General features: G+C 42.8%; 1 protein-coding gene across 1 annotated transcript in view; it reads left to right on the top strand.

Annotated features, from left to right (window-relative positions):
• The window catches only part of uvrag (UV radiation resistance associated gene), a 123,372-nt gene that overhangs the window by 71,514 nt on the left and 25,146 nt on the right, over positions 1 to 26,712 (top strand). Inside the window, exon 13 of the mRNA XM_080748904.1 lies at positions 270 to 345. Within this exon, the coding sequence (XP_080605030.1) occupies positions 270 to 345 (76 nt within the window). The remainder of the gene's footprint in view (positions 1 to 269; positions 346 to 26,712) is intronic.

Here is a 26,712-nt window from a genome sequence, read left to right as displayed (position 1 = left end):
AGTCTCTGAGGGTTGAATTTTCAAGGAATGCAAAACATTTAAAATCCCAGGAGTTGATCAATATATTTTCAAAAGGCCCAATCTGTGTTATATATGCTTCTTATTTCTTTGAAATGTTAGTTGATTTTGAATGTTTCTTCATACTGTAGGACCTCCACACTGTTTTTAAACATGAAACCTGTTTTTATTTCTTTTTTCTTTTGCACTCCATTGGTAAATCACGGTTTGCGTGTGACTTGAGGTTTATTCTCTTCTCTTGTCTTTTACAGATTCCCCTTGTACCCCAGAGGAGAGCGGTTTCATTTTGAATACGGGGTCTACTTGCTCAACAAGAATATTGCCCAGGTAACGTGTGAACACTTATCTGTTGCACACATCCTCCCTTCAGAGGTTCGGGACGTTTGGAAAGGCATCGAAATTATTTTGGCTATTCACAAATCTCAATATTATGGAAAAATCATCCATTTCTGGAAGAAAAATATTTAAATTCACCCCTGTACAGCAATTTTTTTTTTTTTTCTCTTTACAGAGGTCATGTAGTAGTTATTAATATTAGTTATATGCTGACACATGTAGAACTTTAAAATGGAAACACCCACACAGAGGAATGTGCACACAAATATATGGATTCACTTTGGGGTACATCATAAGAAGTGATGGTCATGGTGATAGGACTGATGTTGGATCAGATGCTGAGTTTTTCTTAGATCATTTACAGTAAATCCCTCTGGAGACATGTACTGTATTTGAAGAAGCACATAGCCTCATAATGAATTTGTGTTTTTCATTTTGCACTCTAAATTAAATTTTCTCCTCTAAATTGGTTTCTCTCTCTCTCTGATATTCACCTTTCTCACATGCGCACACACCCACACACACACACACACACACACACACACACACACACACACACACACACACACACACACACACACACACACACACACACACACACACACACACACACACACACACACGCATACGCACACTCACACTCACACGCCTCAGGGGAGGGTCGAACTCTTGACCTATCTCTCTGCACACCTAATGTGGTGCCCTGGGTGTCAGTCTTCCATGCTCCCCGCCGTCATTTAGCAATGAACTTTTAACAATTTCCATTCCATTGGCTGTCTTTCTCCCTTGTCCAGCAGTGAGTTGGTGGAATGAAGGGCCTCTCTAGTGAATTAGACCGGCAATTAGCACTAGCAGGTGGATGGTTTCAAGCTGAACTGCACTTTGGGAGGTTTAAGTTGTAATACTGGACCACAAGCTGCTAGCCAATAACCTAATCTGCCATCTTCCCACCAGTCCAAGACAAGTACACGAAAGTGAGGAAGATGGGAACACATTTTTGACAGCAAAAGTAAATAAGGTTAAACCAAAGGGGAAGGGCAAAGAGGCCTGCTGGGTTTTGAATACACTCTGGATATATTGGTTGTCTAGTTTATAAATTATTCTTTCTTTCTAGCATGTAATGAATGTTAAATGAAGGCGATTATTCACCCCAATGTTGGTTTGTATTCTAATGATATAGGAGGTGTTCAGATTGCATATAGCCAGGGAGTCATAGACCTATTGCCTGGCAGTTTCATGCAGTGGTGAGTAACACCAAACCAAAATTTAATCTGACAGCCATTCCATCACTGCTGGTAACCCTCGGTGCTGCCAAGCCAGAGGTGAAATATTAGCTTGGAAAGAACTGCTTAGGATGGTGTCATTTGATTGACTTTACCATACTGTAGTAACTGTCTCACACACACACACACACACACACACACACACACACACACACACACACACACACACACACACACACACACACACACACACACACACACACACACACACTTGTGTGCATACATGCACATACAACATACAGTATGCAACTATGCATACAGTGTTTGCACCACTGTGACTTGTAACCACCTTTAAGACCTGGCAAGAGTTGTTGCTGTGAACCTCAAAGACATTTTCACTCCCTTCATCCCTCCCAGATGTTAAATGAATTGCATTCTTCCATGACATTCTTTAACATGTAGGGTAACTAGGGAATCTCTAGACAGTTGTGAGGCGGTCTTATCTTGAAATACTACTGGAAATGTATCACAAATCAAATTCAGCTGACCTGTACCTTACAAACGGTAGTCCATGAGAATGAATGAGAACACAGCAGGTGCTGCTGTACCTCGTCCTTGATGAACCATGGAAAGTTTCTGTCTTCCCCTCTGCGCTTCTTCATTCATTTGGATCCCCATTATTTATTATTTATATTATTATTATTTATTCGGATCCCCATTTAACCTCCAGTGTCTCTCTCCGCTCATGGTGAAAGTTCAGCATACCAATGGCATTTTAGCTTGCACTGATTGGTATATAGAGTATTTATATATCATGTTTTATTCTCCTAAATCCTAAATTGGTACTGTACATATGTAGCTACAGTATACATGTACAGATTGATAATTGTGGGTTTGCTGAAAGGCGAGACTAGTATGTTATACCAAATCTTTACATGTCAAGTTTATTCTCAGCAAAAAAATTACGGACAGTACAAAGGCAGGGCCCTTAGCCAATAAGGAGCAGCTTTCTTTGCAGATCAGTTTTTTTTTCATATCCGGTTTTTAAATGTTTCCGGTCAAAACAAGAATCGCTGCTTTGAGCAGATAAACGGCAGCATAATGTTGGATTAAATGGAATATAAAAGAAATCTTTCAAGACTCGTCGGTAAAGAAGGCTTTTTAAAATGGCTAAAAGCTGTCCACTTCTAGTCATTGGCGTTTCTCCTATATGGACCCTTTTTGTTGTTTTTACATTGCTCCTTTTAATTATTTTGGCTTACGAGCCAAAGAACCACACTACTTTGTGGACTGACAAACCCTCAGAGCACTGTGTTAATTACTTGTGTGGTCTGTAATTTTCTTTGTTATAACTTGTGTTCATCTCGTATTTGTCGTGGTGGCTCATCCGTTTCTGTTCTCCAATCGTGACAAATTGTATTCTCGTGTGTGGCCTTCAGTTTTGTCCAAACTTAACCCAGAGTTTATTTGAGTATTGTTAATTCTGTGGCCTTGTCCGTGTCTGCGAGGATGCTTGTAATTCGTAAGTTCAGATCTGGCATTAGTGAGGGATTGTCTATCATGGCTGCCACAACCTCATTAACCCTGGCATCCCAATCTTCTACAAAACGCATCACATTGTGAGCTTGTAGATCTGCTATTTCCACTATGTCGTAAGACAAAGCACGTACAGTATATAGGGCTTAAGTTGTTAAAATCCTTGATTGGTTTGTTTGGTGCTTTCGACTAGGAGATGCTCATTGAGTTCGTTCATTATTGTGCTGCGTCTCGGTTTTGGCTTGGGCTGGGTACAATTTTAACTCATCTGCTGCCATTTAACAATACCTTCGTACTCTCATATGCCAAACTGTCTCCATAGACTTCCATGTAATTCATAGTGCACGGATCATGCACACCCATGCCTAGATAATGCACCACGTGTGTCCACATTGCTCACAGCTTTCAAACAAAAAAATCCGAATGGAAATCCGTTCAGGCATTCATGAGATAGCAGCCATTATGTTTTCCTAAAATGTAAACAAAGATGGCTGCCATGTTTGAAAGATGGGGTTGCTATGGGGGTTAAACATGCAATTTTGCGATCGCTATCATGCCTATTTTTTTTTTTTTTTTTTCAAAAATTCTCGGGTTCCTCAGGCATGGCAGGGCCGTACAACGGGATTGTTTTCGGGCTCCTCGGCCATGGCAGCACATGAGTTAAGGACAGGATTGTAGGTATTGACTAAGTGGTGTTCTCTAGTTGTACTTATATCCCCTCCTAGGTTCAGCGACGTTTCCTCTTTGGGTTTCATGTTGGTAGTGTTGTGGTGAGTGTGGTTGGAGCAGTTCCCTCGAGGGCACATCTGCAGTTTCAAGAGGGTTGCCAGTGTGCTGGTCGGCTTTTCCATACCAGCGAGATCTAGTGCGTAAATACCCATCGCTAGTAGCCACACAAAGACTAGGGTTCAGTTAGCAAGATGTGATTTGGCAGATAGAGGGGCCTGAAAAAACGAGTGTCCTTTCAGGCCACCTCATTTATGTCTGGTTCACACTTGTGTCGAACAGGTGCTTGTGATCAATTGATTTGGGCTTCTGTGCTGCCTTTCTCCAACGATAATACTGTTTTACCTCCATCTGTGCTATGGGGTGAATGTTTTAAATGTCTGACTCAATAAGCTGATGCTATTCTCAGACTTGTTACAAGGCAAGGCTTCTATTGGGCTACATCTGGTGTTGCCAGTATGGAGTCACTTTGATCTCTAATACTAGAAAAGAGACAGTATCACTTAGTGTGTTAAAAAAAAATCCATTTGATACTGGGCCTGTCCGTTTTGATCATGGAGTGTGATAAACCTCCGGCTCTATTCGCCAGGGCTTGTGCTGTTCTCTGCTTGTCTGTTGCAGGTTCCTGGTGGATGCAGCCGGAAGGTCATCGGCTCCACTGGGAACACCTCGGTCCGAGTGTTCCCTAGGCCTTTAAAAACTGTCCACTACTAGTCAATGGAGTCTCTCTCCTCTATGCAGCCTTACTTTTGCTTTGACCGTGCACATTTTTGTTCTTTTGGCTTACAACATCACCACACCATACATTTACCCTATCTACCCACCTGCACTACTAATGTCACTGACTGACACACCCAAAAGCGCTTTTGTTAATTGCCTTCCTTGGGTTAATAATAAATGTGCCATTTACTTTGCTATAACTTGTGTGCGTCTCCCTTATTTGTTGTATCTCACAAACTGTCGTGACAACTGATAAAAGGCCACTACTCTGTTAGTTTGAGAGTAGGGTTGAATTGCAGATTTTAGATAATAAATAAGTATGCGATAAGGTCTTGCTGTGCGGTCATTATGGCTTATATGGACACGACGGGGTGATAATTCCCCGAGGGGGAGCCGAGGGGAATTATCAGCCCGAAGTGTCCATATAAGCCATAATGACCAAGCAGCAAGACCTTATAGCACTTATTACCCGGCTAATACATAAAATTAATAATTTGACTCAAAATTAAAAACAAAACAAAGTATTTCCTTGTTTACAGACGGCTGAAAGTGCGTCCCCTCCGAGCGCAACACGGTCGCCTTGGAAAACAAGGAAGTGCTGGTCAAATAGAATCCATTTTCTGTTACTGCGTCGTCTATTTCTCGCCTCAAATGGTTTTTAAAACATCTTTCAGAGCAACGTTTGGTTGTAAATGACGCTGTGTGTTTGTTAACATGGCTGCCATGTTGGATACGGCACTAAAAACACACAGTGCATCCTGACTGCAGCAGCTGCTCTGAGCCTTTGATTAGGCAGCGGTGAATTATAGAGCGGAGCGGTCATTATACGCTCATAATTCACCGCTGATTTCAGCGCTCGACCAATCAGAATCAAGCATTCAACCAAGCCGGGTAATAATGAATAATAATGATAATTAATTGTGGCATGGGCCTACAAAGAGTTGACAAGCAGATACAGTATATTATTAGAATTTGCTCAAATTGTCCAAAAAGCCTATTTTATCATTCCGTGCAGGCATAATTGTTTTAATCGTTCTTTTTTTTGCCACTGATAAGCAAAACATATTTAAAAAAGGGTAAAGGTTTCAACACATCATACTGTACTGTAAGTATAATGTTAATATAATTTGGACTCCAGTCATGTCATTGCTACTTATTATTGTTTCAATGTCCCCTCTCACAAGCTGTTTCTGCCTCTATGCATCTGGCTAATAAAGGAACCAACATTGGTAGCTTCATGGAGCTCTGATATTCATTTAGATGTGCTACAATAAATGTTGCGCACACACTGTGTGCAGCAGTGTGTGTGCATTGACTCAGGCGGCAGTGGCTCGGGTAGAGTCATTGAACACGGAGGGCTCCCGAAGGGTTCCCGGCTCCCCCTGAGTTGGTGTTGAAGAGTAAGACGACACTAGCAAGACTCTGAACCCCAAGTTGCTCCTGATGAGCAGGTTGATGCCTTGCATGGTTTCATCTGGACTGAAACTGGACTTTTGATGTAAATGTAGCTGTAGTCAGGGGAAGGGGGTACTTGGCTTTCAGAAATCAGTGTAAGGGAGTACTGTAGCCAAAGAAGATTGAGAACCACTGAGTTAGAGGACACGAGGCAAGATTTGTGTTGAAAAATATTGGGATTCTTTTTCATCGACCTGGAACACAAAAGGTGTTAAAATAGTGGTAAAAGTCCACCAGATGAATGGAAATGCAGGATTTTTTATGGTTACTTTTGACTCATAGTGCTCTGATGAAGGCTCTATTCCAGAATGCGTAAGCGGCTTGAAGTAGCCGGATAATTATGTCAACCCTAGCTAAAAGTCAATAAATCTTTATTTTGGACTGCCACTATTTCCGGTCATCTGGTGGTGGTTTTTCCACAAAGTATTGACTGTAGTTTAGGGATGGGACGATACGCGATATTATCGTTTATCGTGAATAAAAAACACTCACAATAAACGTATCGTGGAGATTTAATTTATCGTGATATCGTCCTCCGTCATGCACTGGGATCAATTCACCTTTCATTTGCCGAGCTGAATATCCTGTACCACTTAAACCCTCTATTGGTAAAAGGTACTTATAATGTATATACTTGATACAGTAATTTTATCACTCTCTATCAAATGTCTTTGCCAAAAAATAGACGATCTACAAGCTCACAACGCGTCACAACGTGACACGTTGTGAGCTTGTAGATCTGCTATTTTTTGGCAAATGTTCCGCCCCAGGATAATGGATTTTGATTATCGTGACAATATTGTAAATCGCGATTTCTTTTGTCACAATAATCGTGATATGACATTTTCATATAGTCCCATCCCTACTGTAGTTGAGAACCCGCAGCACAGGAAGGCAATCAGAGGAAGTGCACCTGCTTTGCATCTCGTGTTAAAATAGTACTTTGCACTGAGATCAAATAGTACAGTACATCCCCAGCATTCTTGTAGGATGAAATCACAACTGTTATTCAAAGCATTGTCTTATTCCTTCCATGTGTGACTGGATATGGTAACGTTAAGGACACGTTACTGGGTTGTCTCAAAAACAACGCCACATGAGTGTTCCAAACTCCAGATTCCAGATGATTGTGATATTTAAGTATTGTTTCAGAACAGTAGAAGTGGTAAACATGTCACAATTGATATAATTGAATCCACCACAAACAGAGCTTCCCAATCCTTACACGGTGAATCTCCTCGCACCGCATGAAACTGGGCCCTCCTGTGTGTCTGATCACTTAGTTCCTCAGATCTTGCGCCACACATGTTCGGGTTTTAGGAGTTTAACACTGGGAAATGCATGAAAGCGTGGAACACTGTCGTGCTACATGTGATTTCCTCCGGCTTTTAAAAATCTAATTGGGCTTCGTTAACCTTGTCATTTCCGAACGCTTTATCATGGAGACTTGGTTTCACTCCCAATCTCTTGACCATAGTATGGTTCTTGTTAATTTACAGAAGATTTTACTAGGAAATTCCTACGTTGTTGTCCCCAGCATATCGTCGTTGTCGGGTGGAAACCTTGTATCTCCAAGTTTCAAATTTGTACGTTTTTTTCACCAAGTAAAGCCCTGCTTCATCATACAAGGCTGTCGCACAAAAGTAGTGAAAACAGCCGATCTACAACGACGACGATATGGCAAAATTGAGCATGACTTTTTCACTCTTTAATACGATTTACCAACAGGCTGAGTTTCAGTTGTGGCGGTTGTTTGTTTGTGTTTTTTATCCAACTTTGTGATTTAATTCACTCCTGCGCGTCTACAGTATACTGTAGAGGAAATCCAATGTCTGGTTTACTGAAGCAAACCAGAGGTCTGTTCTTACAGCAGACGCAGGCGACTGGCTGCTTGCTGCCTGGCTCACTGTCTCATTTGCTGACTGACTGGAGCCTGGGTAAGAGACATTAGCCGTCCATCTCTTATTAAATTGCCCCATGTGGCTGTGTTTGAAAATGATACAGAGAAGCTGGCGAGGGATCAGGGTCACAGCAGGAGGGCACTCCTTTGATGTGGTAGTGAGAGAATTTTGCTTTTATTTATGTTTGATGTCATAAGGCCATGGGCGGGGATGAGGAGGCCGATTGGGGTTCATTGGATGCCAGGTGGTCAAAGAGAGCCTATTTTGGCACTCTGATTTCCTTTTGTCAGTAGAGAACTTCAGAAACGCCTCTATACTTGAGCTAGTGATGTGACGTTCATGAGTGATTCGTTCATAATAACGATTCACAAGAATGAATCATAAACGATTAGTTCACTTCCTTAACCCAAAGCAAAATTTGAGTCACAAACGTTCGCTTTAAAAATACATATACCGTATTCAAAGATTTGCACACATTTTCACGACTTTTTCAAAAATAGCAGATCTACAAGCTCGCAGCTGTGAGCATGTATATCTGCTATTTTTCACTGGTTAAAGCATTCAATAATTCTAGGCCTAAATTTAAACTGTTACGTTCACATTTTCGTTCATACCCCCTGTCCCCTCCCCCTAATACCCCTCGGCAAACAGGAGGGCGGGCTGTACATGCGAAGTAATAAAAATGCTCCCGAAATAGTGTTTTTCACAGATCAATTGCGTTGCTGAATGGTGAATGAATCATTTGAACAGATCATTGCCGTGAACGTGAACAAAATGTTTTTTTTGCCCACCACTGAACCTGATTTTTTTTTCCCTGTGCAGTCTTCAAATGTCGAAGCGCCCAAGACAGAAGACACTAGAGAGAGAGTTGTATATCAGCCTCCATAATGTACTGGGCTACAGGTGAGAGTGTGTTGCTGGGACAGAAGAACTCCCACTCCACTGGATGCTAAAGCCCCATAACTTTGCATCGTGGCATAGTGTGGCTGGCTAGGGAAACCCAGCAATCTTATACCTGGAGACTTGCCATATGCCTTATTCACTCCCCGTGTTATCCACTAGGCTAGGCTGTTGTGAAACACACATGTGGGGCTGATTACATGACAACCAACACTACATGAAATCTCTCCGTTTGTAGGAGGAGGGGGTGGACACAAACAATTAGCTCTCAGTCGCTAAAGCCAGGGGTATCAAATTTGTTGGCTCCAGGCTCAGGAAACTGAGTATTTTAAATTAAAATACAACAAATCTGCAGCAGCTGAGGGACTTGGGGGGGGGGGGGGGGGGGGGAGTAGGAGGGGCGGTCAACAGCCCCGGGTGCACCTTTTCTCGTACCTCCAGGAGAAGGAAAGGAAAAACGGCACCTAGCCTAACGCCTGATATAAATAATTTGTCATTGTTGGGTGGAAACTCACCAAAACCTTCCCTTTTTGTTATTTTAAAAATATACAATCTACAAGCACACAACGCCTCGCATCACAAGGCGTTGTGTGCTTGTAGATCTGCTATTTTCACTAGTTTTGTGCGACAGTCTTTTATGATGAAGCAAGGCTTTACTTTCCGAAAAAAACATAAAAATGTGAAACTTGGAGATACAATGTTTCTGCCCATCCGTGACGATTTAATTGCACATCATGTCGAGCCTTGATAATAGCTGATTGTAGACCTGCTACTTTCGATGTGCAACTAATTATTAATCAGGCCTTACTCTCAATTTACCACCTCCCAAATCTCTGGTCCATTTCACACCAGGCAGAGTGCCGTGCTGGTGGTCTGGAGCCTACGTCAGTGTGCCCGCTGTCATTAAGTGTGGCAACTGTGGCTCCATAAAACAAGGCTATGACTCATGGGGGAGCCTACTGTGTTTAGTGGTTAGCAGAGGTGGCAGCAGAACAGGAGTCGGTTAGTTGGAGGTGTTCCTGGTGGAGCCATTGTAAAAAGCAGGAGGTGTTCTTGCCAGAATATCCCTTTCCTAAATGTTGGTTCTGACAGTAATAGCGAGGATGAGGCCGTCTTCCCATCCCATGTTTGTTGACTTTTCCTAATCCCCTGTGTACAGAAACGGGTCTGTCTGTAGTACGATGTCTGTAGTGCTTTATTCTGGCCTCTCGTCTCTCTTCTATACTTTCTTCCTCCATCCCCCTTTCTCGTCTCCTTTGTCTCTGTAAATCTTCTGTGCTTGGTGTTTGAGCCCCCTCTCCTCTGCCTTCCACTCTTCACCTCTGTGACGAAGCTCCTGATGAACCCAAACATGAGAGCTGTGAGATTTTTGGCAGAGCCCTCTAAGGCCATTATCTCATTTGATAGAAACCATATGACCCAGACAGAGACGTGCAAAAATTTGCTGATACCTCTGTGGATCTCAAAAGACGAGGAGTATGCTTGTCTGACCCTGGTCTGGCCCAGACCTGTCAGGAAGGTTAAGGCACCCCTGTGAAAACTATCCTTCGCCATTACCTTACTTCCTTTGTCAGTGTGTTTCTCTAGTAACAATATTGGATAGGGAAGTTAAAAAAAATACACAGGGCCTACAATGTGAAAAGTGACTAAATATTGAAACAAAGGGCATGCAATTTTTTGCCCATTAAGTCAGTTTTTCCACAGTATGAGCTGGCACTCATCTACACAATTGTGTGTTTACCCTTCGTCAGTCCACAGGCCTGTGAATCAGAAAAAAGCGGTGTGTACAGCGAGTGATTGTGTAATGAACATCTGTGGGTTACAGAAATACATGCTTCCCATTCCTCCCCTGTCTGGTGTATAAATGCACAGAACACAGACCTCAAGTTCTCTTTGTTGCAGTGCATGCTCTACAGATCGTTCCCGTGTGGTCCCTTTCATTTGGTTCCAGTTCCTGCTGCAAAGCACAATATTGAACGAGCTGCCAAACGATGCCTATCGCGGATCTCTTCTGGATGGTCCTGATTTAGGATGCTTGATCATAAACCTGACGGGTGGCTCTCCAGGCTAATGAGGATCTGTATGCTCTGTGTGTATGTGCGCGCGCGCGCGCGCGCACACACACACACACACACACACACACACACACACACTCATATGATAGAGGATGGGGAGGAATGTGGCGCCCATAGAGCATAGTACAGATTTAGAAGCAACTATTCCAGGTTTTTCCCCAGGATCTTCATGGTTTCTCTCTCTCCTTGTCCGGCCGAGGCATGCGGTCTCTGACTCACCCCTCAGTGAGGTTCAGAGTGAGAGAGGGAGATGGAAAAAAGCGATTGCGTCTCCAACTGTCCCGTTCAGACAACAACGCCCCCTTTTTTTGGTTAGGCTGCCCCCGCAGGAACCTCATCTAAACCAACAGGCCGGCCGGTGTCCAGAAAAAATAATGTAACCCACTGTGCGCTGTTTGATTACGTGAACCCTGGACCATGGCTCCTTTGGCACGGGCAACCACCCTCTACACCAAAACAGACGTGGCCTGGAGTTGATCAGGGGGCTTCACAGTCGCCCGCTGCCACTCAGACTCTTCATCCTTCAATAAAGGCCACATCCGTTTTCCATTTCTCCAGGGATTGATATGGTCGAACACATAATGGGCGGGACAGGCATCATGCAACGTAATACACTTGACTTCCTCCCCTCCATGCAGGGAAACGAAGGAAAAGAAGAAGAAAAAGGAAGGAGCCATGTGAACTGAGTGAAACTCTCTTTGAGGCCAGGTCATAAACATGTGTCTGTTTTTGTTTTAGCCCCGGTGAAGAATAGCCCAGAGCTGTAAGCTCTACGCGGCAGCTCCCATATGGTCACATGCAGAAACAACTGTTTGGTAATCACCCTCTTACATCTAATACCCTGGCTGGTTACGGCCCCTGCATCTGGCAATGTGGTTCATATTTGAATGTCATTAAGGTGCCAATCTTAACGGGATCACTGTATGCCACTGCCAGTAAAAAGGTACTTCATTAGCGCACTTTATTTGTCACATTTCAAGCGAGAAATGATTTCTGGCAGCATATAAGTGCGTTAAGTAAATTGAGACTGATGGGTGCTGTATAGAGAGATCAACAGTCTCACCAGGACCTGAGACCTGAGGACTGTCTGCCCTCTCTCACTCTATCTAGTGTTTGACGAAAGGGAAATCACTACAGTATGTCACAGTAGTAGATTTGAGATTACAGTAGATCGGGCAGTTTTTTTCTTTCTTTTTTTCTTTTTCTTTTTTTAGTTTGCAACCTACAGTACTCGGGGTATTGCAAGCCTATCACCTCTTGTATACAGTAAAAAAGAATCCCTGAATTAAATTCACAATGAGGCTTTTACAGAGTACTGTGTGTAAATAGACACAATCTGACAGCTCATGGTCATAATTGCTATGTGTTTGTTTATCCACGAAGCCACTCAACATTACGTCCAAAGAGATAATGGGTCATTATTATGTCCCAGCCAAGGCAAAGAACTTGCTCGTCCAAGCCAGTGTTACCGTAACCATACAGCAGGGGTTTTCAAAGTGGGTGACGGGGCGCCCTGGGGTGCCGCAGCGTGACAGCAGTCCAGGGGTGCCGTGAGATCATTTGATAATATTTGGAATTTATTTGGACACTTGAAAAAATATTATTTAGTATAATTTTAAACTTGAAGTACAAGTAAGTTATTTTCAGTCAGTTCTAACCAAAATGGCTATTATCTCAACGTTTTCCTCGCAACATAATCACTAAAATATCGTCACTGTCAGGCAGAAACCTCGTATCTACAAGCACACAACGCCTCGCATCTAGTTTAGTACATTTTATAGATGATAAATACAAAATAACGGTTTTGGACACACAAGGTTTCCACCCGACAACCACGATATGCTATAAATATAAGGTGCTGGGAGTGAAAATTATAATATAGGGGTTTCTCGGATTAAAAAAAATATTTATGGGGTGCCCTGAGACAAAAAGGTTTGGGAACCCCTGCCATACAGTACTACTAGTTATTGTGAAATCCTCTGTGGAGAAGCGCTGTTCTCCTGCAATATTGACCCTTACTGGTAAGTTAAATTAACACTCCAGATTTTGCCGTCAGCTCTTTGAGCAACAGTCCTTAGGAAACAAGCAGCGCCCAGTGGTTGAGGTGCCCTGTGGTTTCCTGGAGCTCCCTGTGTACGAGCTATATTTTGACCATATTCCGTATAACATACACCCCTGTTTACCCATTGGTTTTCATTGGCTTATTGTGTGGTCCCATTTTCCAACACAATCCTGGTTGCTAGCTACACTTTGCATCCAATGCCACTTATTGGACAGAACCTGGTTGTTGGTGGAACCCTTTTACAACTAGAATTAGAAGCACCCATTGCCATAGTTCCCATAAACGGATATGTGGTAGTACTGCAGTTTAGAGCCTGTAGGGGCAAAGAGTGAGACTCAAGAGTTTGTCTTTGACTTGAAAGAACACTTGAATTGATAGTTTGTGGGATCCTACTGTGACCATATTGGCCTTTGCAGTCTGTCTGGCTTGTCTTGTCTACACAGCTGAGGAAGGGAAGCCCCTACTTAGACCTTGGCCAATAGCCGCGATTTATAAGAGGATCTAGGACTGCATTTATAAGTTTGTGTCACCGTCCTGTGGTTTCCAGTTAGGGCGTGTGTATGTAGTGTGGCCGTCAGCGCTCCGCGATTATGCCTCAGCTACAGGATTTTATGAGCATTCCTCTGGACAGCCACCTATGACTTTATGAAACACTTAAATTCGCCTTAATTGAATTTCCACGTTTTGAGGTTAGTAGCTCGGGGTTTGACCGTCACCGCAAAGAGGTACCAGAGGAGCTTGTTCCACTAAATATATGGGTGGAAGCAGAAGGCTAATCCTGCTTACTGTTTTCCTATACGTGTGCGCCTGTGTCTGTGTACAGTAAGAGTGTGTGTGTGTGTGTGTGTGTGTGTGTGTGTGTGTGTGTGTGTGTGTGTGTGTGTGTGTGTGTGTGTGTGTGTGTGTGTGTGTGTGTGTGTGTGTGTGTGTGTGTGTGTGTGTGTGTGTGTGTGAATTTCATCCGCAAAAGTATCAGATTTTCATTGGTTATGTGAGCGCTGACCAATGTTATGTTTTCTATTTCTTGACGGGGAGACGAGCCAAAATGTTTGGCCAGTACGGAGATTGATGAGAACAATTCGGTTCTGACTGGGCAGAGCGAGAACAAATAGCTTTGTTATTGTATTTATTACTTTTATTTTTCCATTATGAGGATGAAGCGATTGGCCCTTCAAAGCGAAAGCGAGTGGACTAAAGAATATTGTTTTGTCCCTCAGCGACGATTTCCGCGTCAAATTCAAAGCTTATGCAGTCTTATTGTCATAGGATGATCATTATCAGATATCTTCATAATCCCCCCCCCCCCCCCCAGTCAGAATGTAGGCCTTTCTGGCAAACCGTCCTCTGGCAGAGACGTCCCTCACCATAACTCCGGGTGTTCGGAAAGTGTTGGCTGCTGTGCGCCATCATTTACTTAATAGTGTGGCTTCAGTTTCCAGCTGGTTGGAATTTGTAGCTTGGTCCTGTTTGTTTGGAGTCTGCCCTCCTGTAGTCCCTCTTCTAGACGCTGGACCAGACTCTGTCTGAGTATACATGGGCCTCTCTCTCTCTCTCTACAGTCCCTCTCACTTACAGATAACCCCTCTCTCCACCCCCCCATGCCACTTCAAAAGCCGTACTCGTACAGTAATATCTGGAGAATGACATGGGCAAAGAGGAATTGGTGGGGTGGGAAGGGGTTGGTGAGGGGATGGAGAAAAAACTAACGGCATGATAAATAAAAGGAAAGATGAAAAGCCATCAAGCAGCCCCGTGGCAGGTTAATTAAGTTCCCTTTTTCCTGCCTGGGGGGATTGTATCTCCTCATCTTAAAACAGCAGTGTCATAATGTGTTTAAATGCCTGCCGTTTCTAAGCTCCATTCTGTTTTTCTCTGAGCGGGATAAAAAAAAAATGGGACCAGTGCCTAGAAACGAGGAATTCTCTCTTTTTGTAGGCTATTCTTTTCCTTTTTTTTCCCTGGTCAGCCGCACCGCGTTCTCGCGTTTCTCCCGCTTGTTGTGTGAATCGGCAGAGGGCAGAGACCAAGTATATTTTATGTCAGCAAGTGTAGAAAAACGTGTTTTTCTTGTTAATTCATCAAAACCCCGTGTGCTGTCGTGTGTTACTGTGGGGGAGAGGCGCTCCGTCATCTGCGTGGGTCATATTCCGCCTCAATGAAATTAAACAGCTCTTGGAATACAACAATGCTGGCCCCATCTGGTCGATATTTGAAAAAAAATGTCAGACGTCCTGGTTCTGTGTCAGGGCTCTCCAGTAAAGGTTTCTGCTACCATGTGGATCTCATTATGGCGCTCTGACTCTGACCAATCAGCAGCTCTTCATTGGACTTAGAACACAGCGGATGTGCGCCACAGAGCTCCTTGGCGGCACCATTGTCAGGAACAAAACCGATTTCTCTTCCTGTAACTCCCATTCCTCTCAAGTGCATCCCAGCACGCATCTCTCCTCTGGACACCGGGGCTGTCCAACACTCGCCTTCCATCAAATTGAATCTCACCTCATTAGCAACGTGTCCCTCTACCACCCCTGATGTCAGCCTCCATTACTCTACCAGGCAGAGAGCGAGAGAGAGAGAGGGGATATGGAGGGTGATGGCGGGTCTCGCTGTCATGTCATCATCCCTGCCATCCGGAGCCGGAGTTCTCTCTTTATTAATGAAGTGTCTGTGATGAGCCAGGGGCCTCATGTCCCTGGACCCACATAATGGTTTCACAGTTTTTGCAGGGAGAGGAGCTAAATGGGTAATGAAACGTGCTGTTAGATAAACACGGGCTAAAGTTTAAAGGAATGCCGGGCCGGCTTGTTTTCTTTTCACTGTCCCTTTGAAAATAATTGGAGCAAGCCGTCGCTCAGAATCACTGTTTTATTGGCAAATGTATATAAGACAAATGACAAAATTCCCTTGACTGTACTTACAGACAAACTTAACACAATGGGGGTCAGGACTGAACGTATCACAGGAAACTATAAACCTTCACGCTATACAGTATATCTATATATGATTATTGGCCTGCTACAGTGTTACTGCTACGACTGAGGTAGTTATAACATGTATTCCAATGGAAATGGTGGTCTAAATATGTTTGTTTCTTCCATGGTGAAATGTTTGTTAAAGGGAGCTTGGTAAATCAAGATGATAGCCTACATAAAGTTTGCTGTACAATATATTATACAATATACAATTACCTTATATTCCCAAATAGTAGCCCGGGGGCAAATAGTAGACAGGGGTCTGACCCCATTTTGCATACCAAACGCCATTCAAATAGATGCAAATAAATGTTGCAAATACTTGTCCAATTAGAGTTTGCATATTAAATGCCCGGGCTACTATTTGGAAATATACAGTATACCGTATTCAGTATATGTATTTTTCCAAGGGGGGAGGATCATACTGACATATTTGTGTTCAACTGTGGTTGTAAGATGGTGTAAGATGTGAATCTTCATGAAGTGTTGTGGTCAAAGCCATTTCCTCTCCTGTGAAAATAGCCTGTTTTTAGTTTTAGTTTTTAAGTTGGCCGTTGAACATAACCCCAGGTCAGTTGTTTTGTTCTTTGATTTTTATTTATTTTCTTTTAATTGTGAATCCTGTTTACAGAAGCCACAATGTACCTCAATGCAACACCATGCTGACCAAGGCCAAGTGCAAATATAAACACATGCACATGCTGTAATTATATTGTGTCAACACACGTGTTCTTTTATGGTGTTTGGCTCCCTACACCGCAAAATCCCTAGTGCTAGTTCGGGGGAGTGCGAAAATGAACCCTCAGGGGTCCATTGTCACACTCTCTGAGTTAAACTAGCGCTCCGGATTTTACGGCCTATTCAGCCACCAGCTTCAACAGACTGCATCAGCGCAGCCATTCTGGAGAGCCCCCCTTCTCCTTGCACTGAGAATTGCTCTGTGCAATTGCTCCTCTCCAGGGCTGTAGGCGCTGGGGAGCTGGAGATGAACACCTGTCAGCAGCCCTGCCATCACTCACGACTCCTCTATTCCTGTAGACAGGCGAGGAGAGGCTCCATCTCCCCGTTTCCTCCTGCCAAGCTCAGCCTGTAGGCTCTACGTTTTAAGTGCATCTTAAATTCTTACATTGTTGAATTATTGAATGGTTGTATTTCACTGGAGCCAACAGTACCGTTACCTTGAGTTTGCATGGAATATACAGAACTTAGCCACTTATTTTATACTTTTGCCACTCGAAAGTAGACAATCTACAGGCTCACAACGCTTCATAATGCGTGAGCTTGTAGCTAGTTATTTTAGAAACATTTTGGAAAACACTTGAATTGTGAAATGTAGGAAATGATCACCTATGATCAGCCCCAAAATAGGGACTCTGGGGTTAATGTGGTTTCAAAGGCATTTATTTTTTCCATCAAAATTTCCTTAAAACATCTGCCGTATACCCATACTACTGTAGATATACTCAAATAAACTTTTTGGCTTGAACGTCCAGAGCCCTTATAGGTTGCTTCAATTCAGCAGTGGCCATATTCCAGCTCATTAGTGTGTTAGAAACCGCACATTCAACCTCACACGTTTCCCTCACTGAGAATTAATGGAACAATCTGCATGGTTGGCCTGCAAATCCCTTGGTGGAAGGAAAGAACGGCGAGAGGGTATGTTTTGTGAGTTGGACTGAACAATAGCTGTTTGTTTCTGGGTTCATCCCACCACCTCTGCTTCATTCTGGAAGACCCAGTCTGGAGCTCAAATAAGAGACATGGACACTATTATTCTATTATTATTATTGCGACCGTAGGTCGCAGTTACTTGCACACTATCCAAACCTCCACCGGCTGTCCCTCCGTCACTCCCTCCGTCACTCCCTCTGTCACACGTCACACGTCACACTTTTGCCCTGCTCATATCTCTGCAACCGTTGCCCCGATCCATGCCAGATTTTGCACACACACTCCTTGCCTGCCAAACTACAACCTCCAAGGACCCCCGGAGTTTCGGGGACCCCCAGGTCCCTGGGGGACCCCCAGGTGTAAAAAATTACCAAATGTGCAAAAATGACCAAATGACCACCCCAACGGGGCTGCTCTCTCTGTGTCACACACACACACACACACACACACACACACACACACACACTCTCTCTCTCTCTCTCTCAAACATAATGTGTGACCTGCCAAGTGGCAAGGAATGTTGCCACTGTCCTCTCTCTCACACACACACACACACACACACACACACACACACACACACACACACACACACACACACACACACACACACACACACACACACACACACACACACACACACACACACACACCCCCCCCTTCACACCAGGGAGTCCAGGAAGGATGAGCCTCCATGCTTAAATAAACAGACCTGGGTCCACTATCAAGATCTGCCTGTGGGTGTGTCACAAACCACTACACAGTATCTCTACAGTCACCCTGCTCCTACAGATTTTGCCCTAAAATCATGCTCACCAGTACACAGTATCTCTACAGTCATGTAATCACAACGCATCTGTCCCATCTAGCGCCACCATCAGGACGATTTTGCACAAACTACTTTTTGGCCTATTTATGGAGATAAGCGACCAACGGTCGCTTATCTCCCGATTAGGGAGTCTTACTGGTGATATATATTCTTTTGCTTTTCATGGAGAGTAAAAGTTGTACTCCTTATAAATGTTCATGAAGCATGCGTGTCGTGACATGGGGATGATGGGGCTGCGTGATTAGGGCTGTCACGATATGACATTTTACATGACGATTAATTGTCACTCAAATAATTGCCGATTAACGATTTAATTGTGTTTTTGTCGTTTCTGTTTGGCTTTTAGGCTTTGAAGTTGCATATGGTAGATATGACACATAACCTAAATATACAAAGAAATGAAGGACATATTTGACAACTTACTACTTAAAAAATAACATTGATAGTGGAAATAGCCGATCTACAAGCTCACAACGCGTCGCGATGCGACGTGTTGTGAGCTTGTAGATCTGCTATTTCCACTATTTCTGACATTTTTCAACATTCACGATTATGACGCTTATGACAAAATAATTGCGATAATGTCAAATAATCACGATTAGACGATTATGTAATAATTGTGACAGCCCTATGCGTGATGTATGCAGGTAAAATGGTAAATGGTGCGTTTATATAGCGACCTTTATCAAAGTGCTTTACATTCGCCCATTCACACATCGATGGCAGAACCTTCCCTTTCCCAAACGGCCGCTCTCTACCTCCAGAGCCGCCGGCGCCTGGCAAGGCTCATGAGCACATAAAGTGCAACAAAGTTTGAGCAAAAGCAATATCACAAAAGTCACTTTGATCTCCCTCTGCAGGAATTTGATACACTGGATTTGTGGTGTAATCTTGATGGGGAGGGGCGGTATAATATGTCTCATATTAAAACATTTTAGAGGACCTTATTTGGCTGTTTTAAAGGGAAGTTGGCAGCAACTGTAGAGAAAGTAGAGACAATAGATGTAATAGTTGTAGGACAGACAAACAAATCAAGAGTGTGGGGTTATTGTTAGTGGAGTTCTTAGGTTCAGAGGAGGGTGAACGCTGGACAGTGGACAGCTCTTGATCTGAGGACATAATGAGCTTTATGAGCATTATGATTCAGATCTGATCCAAATGAGGACAATATTTTAGTAAGCGGTTTTGTAACTAATGCTGAGGTACTCTAGTAGATAAAATGGAGAAATGAATGCAAGTTTGCATCATGCACTAAGGAACAATTTGGTTAGATGTTGTGAAGATTAGCTTCAAGTCTTATCAATATTTCATTGTAAAGAAGCCATTGTTGGACTATGACTGTACTTGGATTCCAAGCGTCACTGCCCAGTGCCCACTGGCAGTGTAAAGAAAGTTTTAATGTCCTTAACACTGTGCAGGGTCACAGTTGAACAAACCCAGATGACCAGGGAATGTTCTGGGCCCTCCAAAGTAAACCGGACACGGCCTATACTCGTCCCGTACTGTGGCAGGTTTTAATTTGATACTCGGAGCCAATGGAAAAGAAAGCCAAGGGACGTCTTTATACTTTGCACTGTTCTGCTGGTCTCGATTTTCCATCACCTTTTTCATAATATAATTTTCAGGCAGTATTGTAGGCGTTGAAGATAAAGTCCCACAGTGTCATTTGTACTGTACGAGCTGTTAACTACGTAATGTACGTGTGTCTCATCAGACTCTATGAATGAAAGTGCTTTTCTTACACCTACTTTTATTATATTTCTGAGGCTGCAAGAAAGAAAAAGCAAGCGGTCTGCAATGTATACATAACTCATGATAGAGCATAAACCAAGCCATTTTATTAACGCTCAATCAGATTTGACCAGTATTATGTGAGGTAAAACATTACAATTATGCTTCCGCAGTGTTACCCTTGTCTCCCTCTTGTATTCTTTTACATGAACATTTGGTGTTGAGCATTGTTCTTTTGGAGGCATAATGTGACTATTAGAAAGCGCACCACAATGCCAGGCTGTGTGCTACCAGCTAAGTCCTGGTTTATCAAACAGCTTATGGCTAGAATGCCTGCTAATACTTAATATGTTCATAACCCCCCATACTGATAGCTCTATCTGAGTCATGAACACACACACACACACACACACACACACACATGAACACACACACACACACACACACACACACACACACACACACACACACACACACACACATATATACACACAGACGCGCCACTCCTGCAATACTGCAGTATAAAAGTCATGTCGCTACACCTATATAATGCAGAGTGCAGGGTATGTGTATTTTAAAATGCATAGCACACATATCTAATCCTTTGCTATGTGGATATGTGAAAGACCTCTTGTTTCCCAAACGATTACTTTTATCCTCGCCAACCCACATTCCTCCATGGACCAGTTTAATATTGCATATTTTACCCAAGTGGAGCAGCGGCAGGATCTGGCAGGAAATCCTTTTGAAGTTGTGTGAAATATTGGAGTTGGAGCTGTAATCTGGGGCTCTGAGTAACAGTTTTGATAAGACATGTAGTTTGCCCGCCAGCCTTACTATGGCAGAGTGTCTAACATCACTAGAGTCTGGATGGAATAAATCCGTTGATTTATTCATTCATTGATTGTTTTTCGTCTTTCCCAGAGGTGGAAAGAATACTATCCTACTAGTAGTACAAGAATAAAGAGAGCAGAAACCTTGTCCAAGACTGTTATTTTTATGAAAGTGGACAAAAGAGCCTGTGTTGTAATGGATCCTTTGTAGTTATTATTTAGTCACAAGCTCTTGTTAATACTTTTCATTGGTTAAATATTTATAAAGCCTACGGACACAAACACTTTTTACTTTAAACATCTTTTAAAAATAGCAGATTGGCTATTTTTGAGCTCCATAGAGTGGCTGTGCGTGTGTCTGTAGCCACTTTTCCTCAGCGTTTTGCCATAGCAATGTGTTTTCCTCAGCGTTTTGCCATAGCAATATGTGTGTGTGTAGCCATATTACATCACAAGTTACATCCTAGACCTATCTGTAGCCACTTTTCCTCAGCATTTTGCCATAGCAATATGTGTGTGTGTAGCCATAGTACATCACATCACATTACATCACCAGTTACATCCTAGAGTCTAGGATGTAACTGGTACAGATAGGTCTAGGACCTAGACCTATCTGTAGCCACTTTTCCTCAGCGTTTTGCCATAGCAATGTGTTTTCCTCAGCGTTTTGCCATAGCAATATGTGTGTGTGTGTAGCCATATTACATCACCAATTACATCCTAGACCTATATCCTAGTCTTTTTCCTCAGCGTTTTGCCATAGCAATGTGTGTGTGTGTAGCCTGTATTACATCACCAATTACCAATTGAAGACGTTATGCAAGCACGACCACCGCTCACTTCACATTGGGTGTGATTTTTGTTACTGTTGTGTAACACTGTAGTATGAGGAAGTAGGCCATTCATTTACGAAAGATTTACATAAAACGTTGAAATAAGCCCGGGCAGCAATGATAATATGGTTACATCCTGAGTATAAAGCCTGATTTATAGCTGGTTGCGCAGAGGTCTCACACGCTGAAAATAGCATCCATCTACAAGCTCACATTGTGTTTGTTTTGCTTGTAGATCTGCTATTTTTGGCACATTTACACCGATGCACAACCACAGATAAATGTATAACCATTTTAATGTGAAAACTCCCTGACAAACAAGATGGATTGTTGACCTTTATTGATTGAGCTGGGGAAATTCAGTCACTATTTTCGAGAGGTTTGGTGTAGAGAGGAAAAAAGCAGACAAAGTGAAAGGTCAAGTTGACTTGGCATTGATGGTTTAAGTGGTTAAAAGTCTGAAAATACACATTAACGTGAATCCAACATACACTGATGATAGTGCTGTCAAACAAGTCTATGAAGTATGTAGTAGGGGGTCCCTGCTTCATCTCTCTCTTGGCTAGGGTGTCCTTGCCCGGAAAAACGTTGAAAACCTCTGATCAAGGGGCCAGTGGAAGAATACCATCGCAAAAAGCACCCTCAGTAATGAACCAGAAAGTATACACCTATACAATATCCTGCTCTGTGCAGCAGTACACAAAGTCAGTCTTTAATCACAGTATCATGTCCAAAAACACAATCAAATGTGTAAACAAAACGGTATACACAGTGATGAGCATGTTTTCTTTATAAGAACATGTTTTTCTTCTCAGGAGATTGCCTCATGGGGGAAAAGAGTTTCAAAGTAAACTTCCAGTGGAATCTCCTCCGGCTCCTGATTGTGACGTGACGACACAACTGTAGATTACTCTGGCATCATTGCCTTTCCGAAACTAGATTTTAGAATGCATTTGAATAAGTGATGAAGTCCTTTATCACTCACCAGTTTCACTCTGTCATAGACATCTGTATAAAAGCAGGCATCTGGATCAGGGGTTCCCAAACCTTTTTGTCTCAGGGCACCCCATAAATATTATTTTTTTTATCCGAGGCACCCACATTATAATTTTCACTCCCAGCACCTTATATTTATAGCATATCATCGTTGTCGGGTGGAAACCTTGTATGTCCAAAACCGTTCGTTTTGTATTTATCATCTATAAAATGTACTAATCTAGTGAAAACAGCCGATCTACAAGCACACAACGCCTCGCATCGCGAGGAGTTGTGTGCTTGTAGATCGGCTGTTTTCACTAGTTTTGTGCGACAGAGGTTTCTGCCCGACAGTGATGATATTTTAGTGATTATGTTGTGAGGAAAGTGTTGAGATAATAGCCATTTTGGTTAGAACTGACTGAAAATAACTTTGTACTTCAAGTTTAAAATTATACTAAATATTTGTTCAAGTGTCCAAATAAATTCCAAATATTATCAAATGATGTCGCGGCACCCCTGGACTGCCGTCGCGGCACCCCAGGGTGCCCCGTCACCCACTTTGAAAACCCCTGATCTGGATCTCCGTCACTGTGAGAGGGGGAACTCTGAAGGTCCTTAGTTACTGTGAGAGAGGGAACTCTGAAGGTCCTTAGTTACTCAGGGCGATGCAGAGGAATGTGCATGGTGTGCCAGGCCAGCCTTTCCCTATGACCCCTGACCCCTCCGTAAGACTAATACAAAACCTCAGTCGTAAAGCCATCCATAAAATAAAGAGAAGAAAAAAAAACGTAGAAAAGAAAACAATGTGCCCATTGAGAGTAAATGGAGGAGAGTTAGCGAGAAATTGTGGCTAGCCCGAGGCCAGGATGGGCACCTGACCACAGACCATATATTCATCCATCTGCCCGGCTCACTGTTTTCCTAGAGGCCTTGTGGAAACACGGCACAGGCTAAAAAAAAAGATTCCTCAGTAAAATACCGCACTACTTTTTACTCCAAATAATAAAATGACTGTGATCAGACCCTGGCTAAAATTAAAATGTTTTAATGGTTATATTTGGCAGCGTCATTTGAAAGGCACATTACAACTAGGGCAAAAGTTTGTTATGTTTATTGAGGAACACTTTGCTCCATTAATACATCTTTCCATGCTAAGTGCAGTAGGAGGCATAGCCATGTGAACTGGGCTCCGGCTACCCTGCCATTCACTCCAGTCACCCGTCACACATCCTGTGCCCGTGGCTAACTGGGTTCCATTTGCCATTCAGACCACGAAAGTCTGCGGCTGCCCCCAAGAACAAACTCCATGTGTTTCAAATTTGAAAATACAAAGTGCAGTATTAGCATATTCTCCTAATTCTGCCCCGTCTAAGCAGAGCCAGCGTCGCTGTGAGAAATGGAGGTGGTGGCTCAACATGGAGGATTTATGAAGGCTGTGCATGCCAGAAAATGCTAACAGGAAGTTGACCTCAGTGTTGTGACTCCACCAACAGGGTCAGTGTGGGCATTGGGTTACATTACTTAACAAGGGTCTGGTGATACTGTGGCCAGGGACATTAGCCCCTGGGGGAGCCTGACCAGACCTCAAGGATGGTGGCTCTTCCCATAATCTCACACACTGTAGCATGCTTGCATCATTGCTCTCCCACGTTGATCCAGCCATAATAACCTCAGTATGAAACTGCTGTCATCAAAGCGGGACGCCTAGCGCTCCCCTCCATCAGTTCCTCCTCCCACCAAGGATTGGGTTCAGCGGGGAATAACATTGGTCCCTTGTCACTGGTGGTCTCCCTATACCTACATTTCCCATTCGTCTCACACATCCTTTCCCGTAATTATGTAAATCTGTTGACTGGATGTGGCGGCTATACGATACTCAATAAGGTGTAACAACAAGTAATGCAAAGGAAGAGTCTGCTTTGAATTAAGACTGCTTTTGGATTTGGCTCAAGCACACTGGTGAATCAAACACACCTGTGTTACATTATCACTGGAGGGCGTGGAGGGAGAAGGGGGGGCAGGACAGAGAAAGTAAGAAAAGAAAGTGAAGCTCAAATATGGTAAATGGAGCGCTAGAACTTGGACTATGCAATACCAAGTGCAGTTTTATCATTGCAACAGAGACAGGAAGTAAAAAGAATATTAGATTTCCCTCCTTTTTTGTCAGAGCCATGCTTAGAGATAAAGTACAGTTTGTACAGTCTTCCCAAAGTCAATGGCCAGTTTAGTGTGAGGTATGCTTTTGTTTTCAAACTTGGTTTTAGTGATAAAGCCTTGACCACAGTCAATGACGTCTTTTAGTCAAACACCATAATCCTTAACATGCTCTGCCATTATCTAATATCTAATCTTTTAGAGGTGTGGATGTGTTTATGGAAGTGAAAGGGTCACTGACGTTTACACACTGCGCAACATGATGGGGTGGAGTCTGAAAAATGAAATGCTTTCACCGCATACTATAGTCCTAAACCTACAAATAACACCTGAAACTTGATACATTGCATACTTATCTCCCAATGTGTTTTCTGGAATTAGTTTTTTGATAATGAAATGTGGACACAGAATAAAATACCACTTCGCGTCAGACACTCCTGTCAAGAAACGCAGCCATTTTTTTTAACAGCCCCTGCGTGTGTGAGCGTGCATGCGTGCACGTAGACATGCGTGTCTGTGTGTTACGGTAAATCCCTTGTTCCATTCGGTCAGAGCGGTGCAGCTTTTTTTATATATATGTTTATTGATTTTTTTCCCCACACATAACACAATACAATACATACACTCACACCCATTCACTCACCCCCACACACAGAGCATACCCCCTGCACATGCCCATTAAAAGTCTCCTTGTATACAAAAAAAAAAGAAATACCAAAAAATAAAAATAAAAAACAATTCAGATGACATTGTTCACATCATTTTCTTTTTTTTTTTCATTTCTTTTCCTCTTCTCTTTAACCTTACATTACCATTGTGAATATGCACATTATTTTCAAGTATTTGTCTCCACAGCACCCATATATACCTCCCAAAGCTGCTCGAAGTCGCTCTGTCTACCCCTCAATTATATAAGTCAGTCTCTCCAGCCCAATAGAGTTCATCAGTTCTCGATGCCACATTCTCATTGCGGTGCAGCTTAATTATTAATAATTGTGGTGCAATTATGGTGAAAAGTGGCCTCACATGACACGTGTCATTGACGCTCGCATCACTGACGCTTGCATCACTGAGGCTTTATATCTGTCAGGGCCTTGATATTGATAATGAATTTATGTTCTTGTATGCAATTGTATTTGAATCAATGGGAGATGTAATATAACTATAGCTAAAAGTGGCTTCACATGACGCTTGTCATTGACGTTTGCATCACTGACACTTGCGTCACTGATACCTTATATTTGTGAGGGCCTTGATATGGATATTGAATGTATTTTATGCATACTGTATAAGAAGATTGAATTCTTCTTATGCAATTGTATTTTACACAATGGGAGATTTAATTGAACTCCTGCTCAACGAATGTGTACTGTAAAGAGGGGAAACCATACACAGCATGCTTTAACGTATAGACATGCTTACAGAAATTGGAGAAGATAATTGAAATGCCCGTATAATCATTTAAGCTATTTGTTATTTGTAAGAGACAGTGTGGACTCTTAACACTCCAAAAATGTGGAAAGATATCTTCTATGGTAAACAATCGCTTGCTGTGTTTATGAGTCCTGCTTCTCGGTTTGGCTTTGGGACATGATGGTAATGACTGTGGCATTTTATCCAAGGCCAAAAAGGCCCCAAGTTTGAATGAACTGAATTTCTGTACTGGACAAATTAGATGACACTAGCCAAACTGGAAGAGCATTTCAGTTGTTCTCTGTATATTTAGTAAGACACATGAAAGGCTGCAGTGATTAATCAAGTT

This window comes from Nannobrachium achirus, assembly GCF_963921795.1.
Source record: "Nannobrachium achirus genome assembly, chromosome: 19".
Lineage (NCBI taxonomy): Eukaryota > Metazoa > Chordata > Actinopteri > Myctophiformes > Myctophidae > Nannobrachium > Nannobrachium achirus.
Note: the sequence above shows the minus strand (reverse complement) of the source record. Positions and strands in the feature narration are given on the sequence as shown.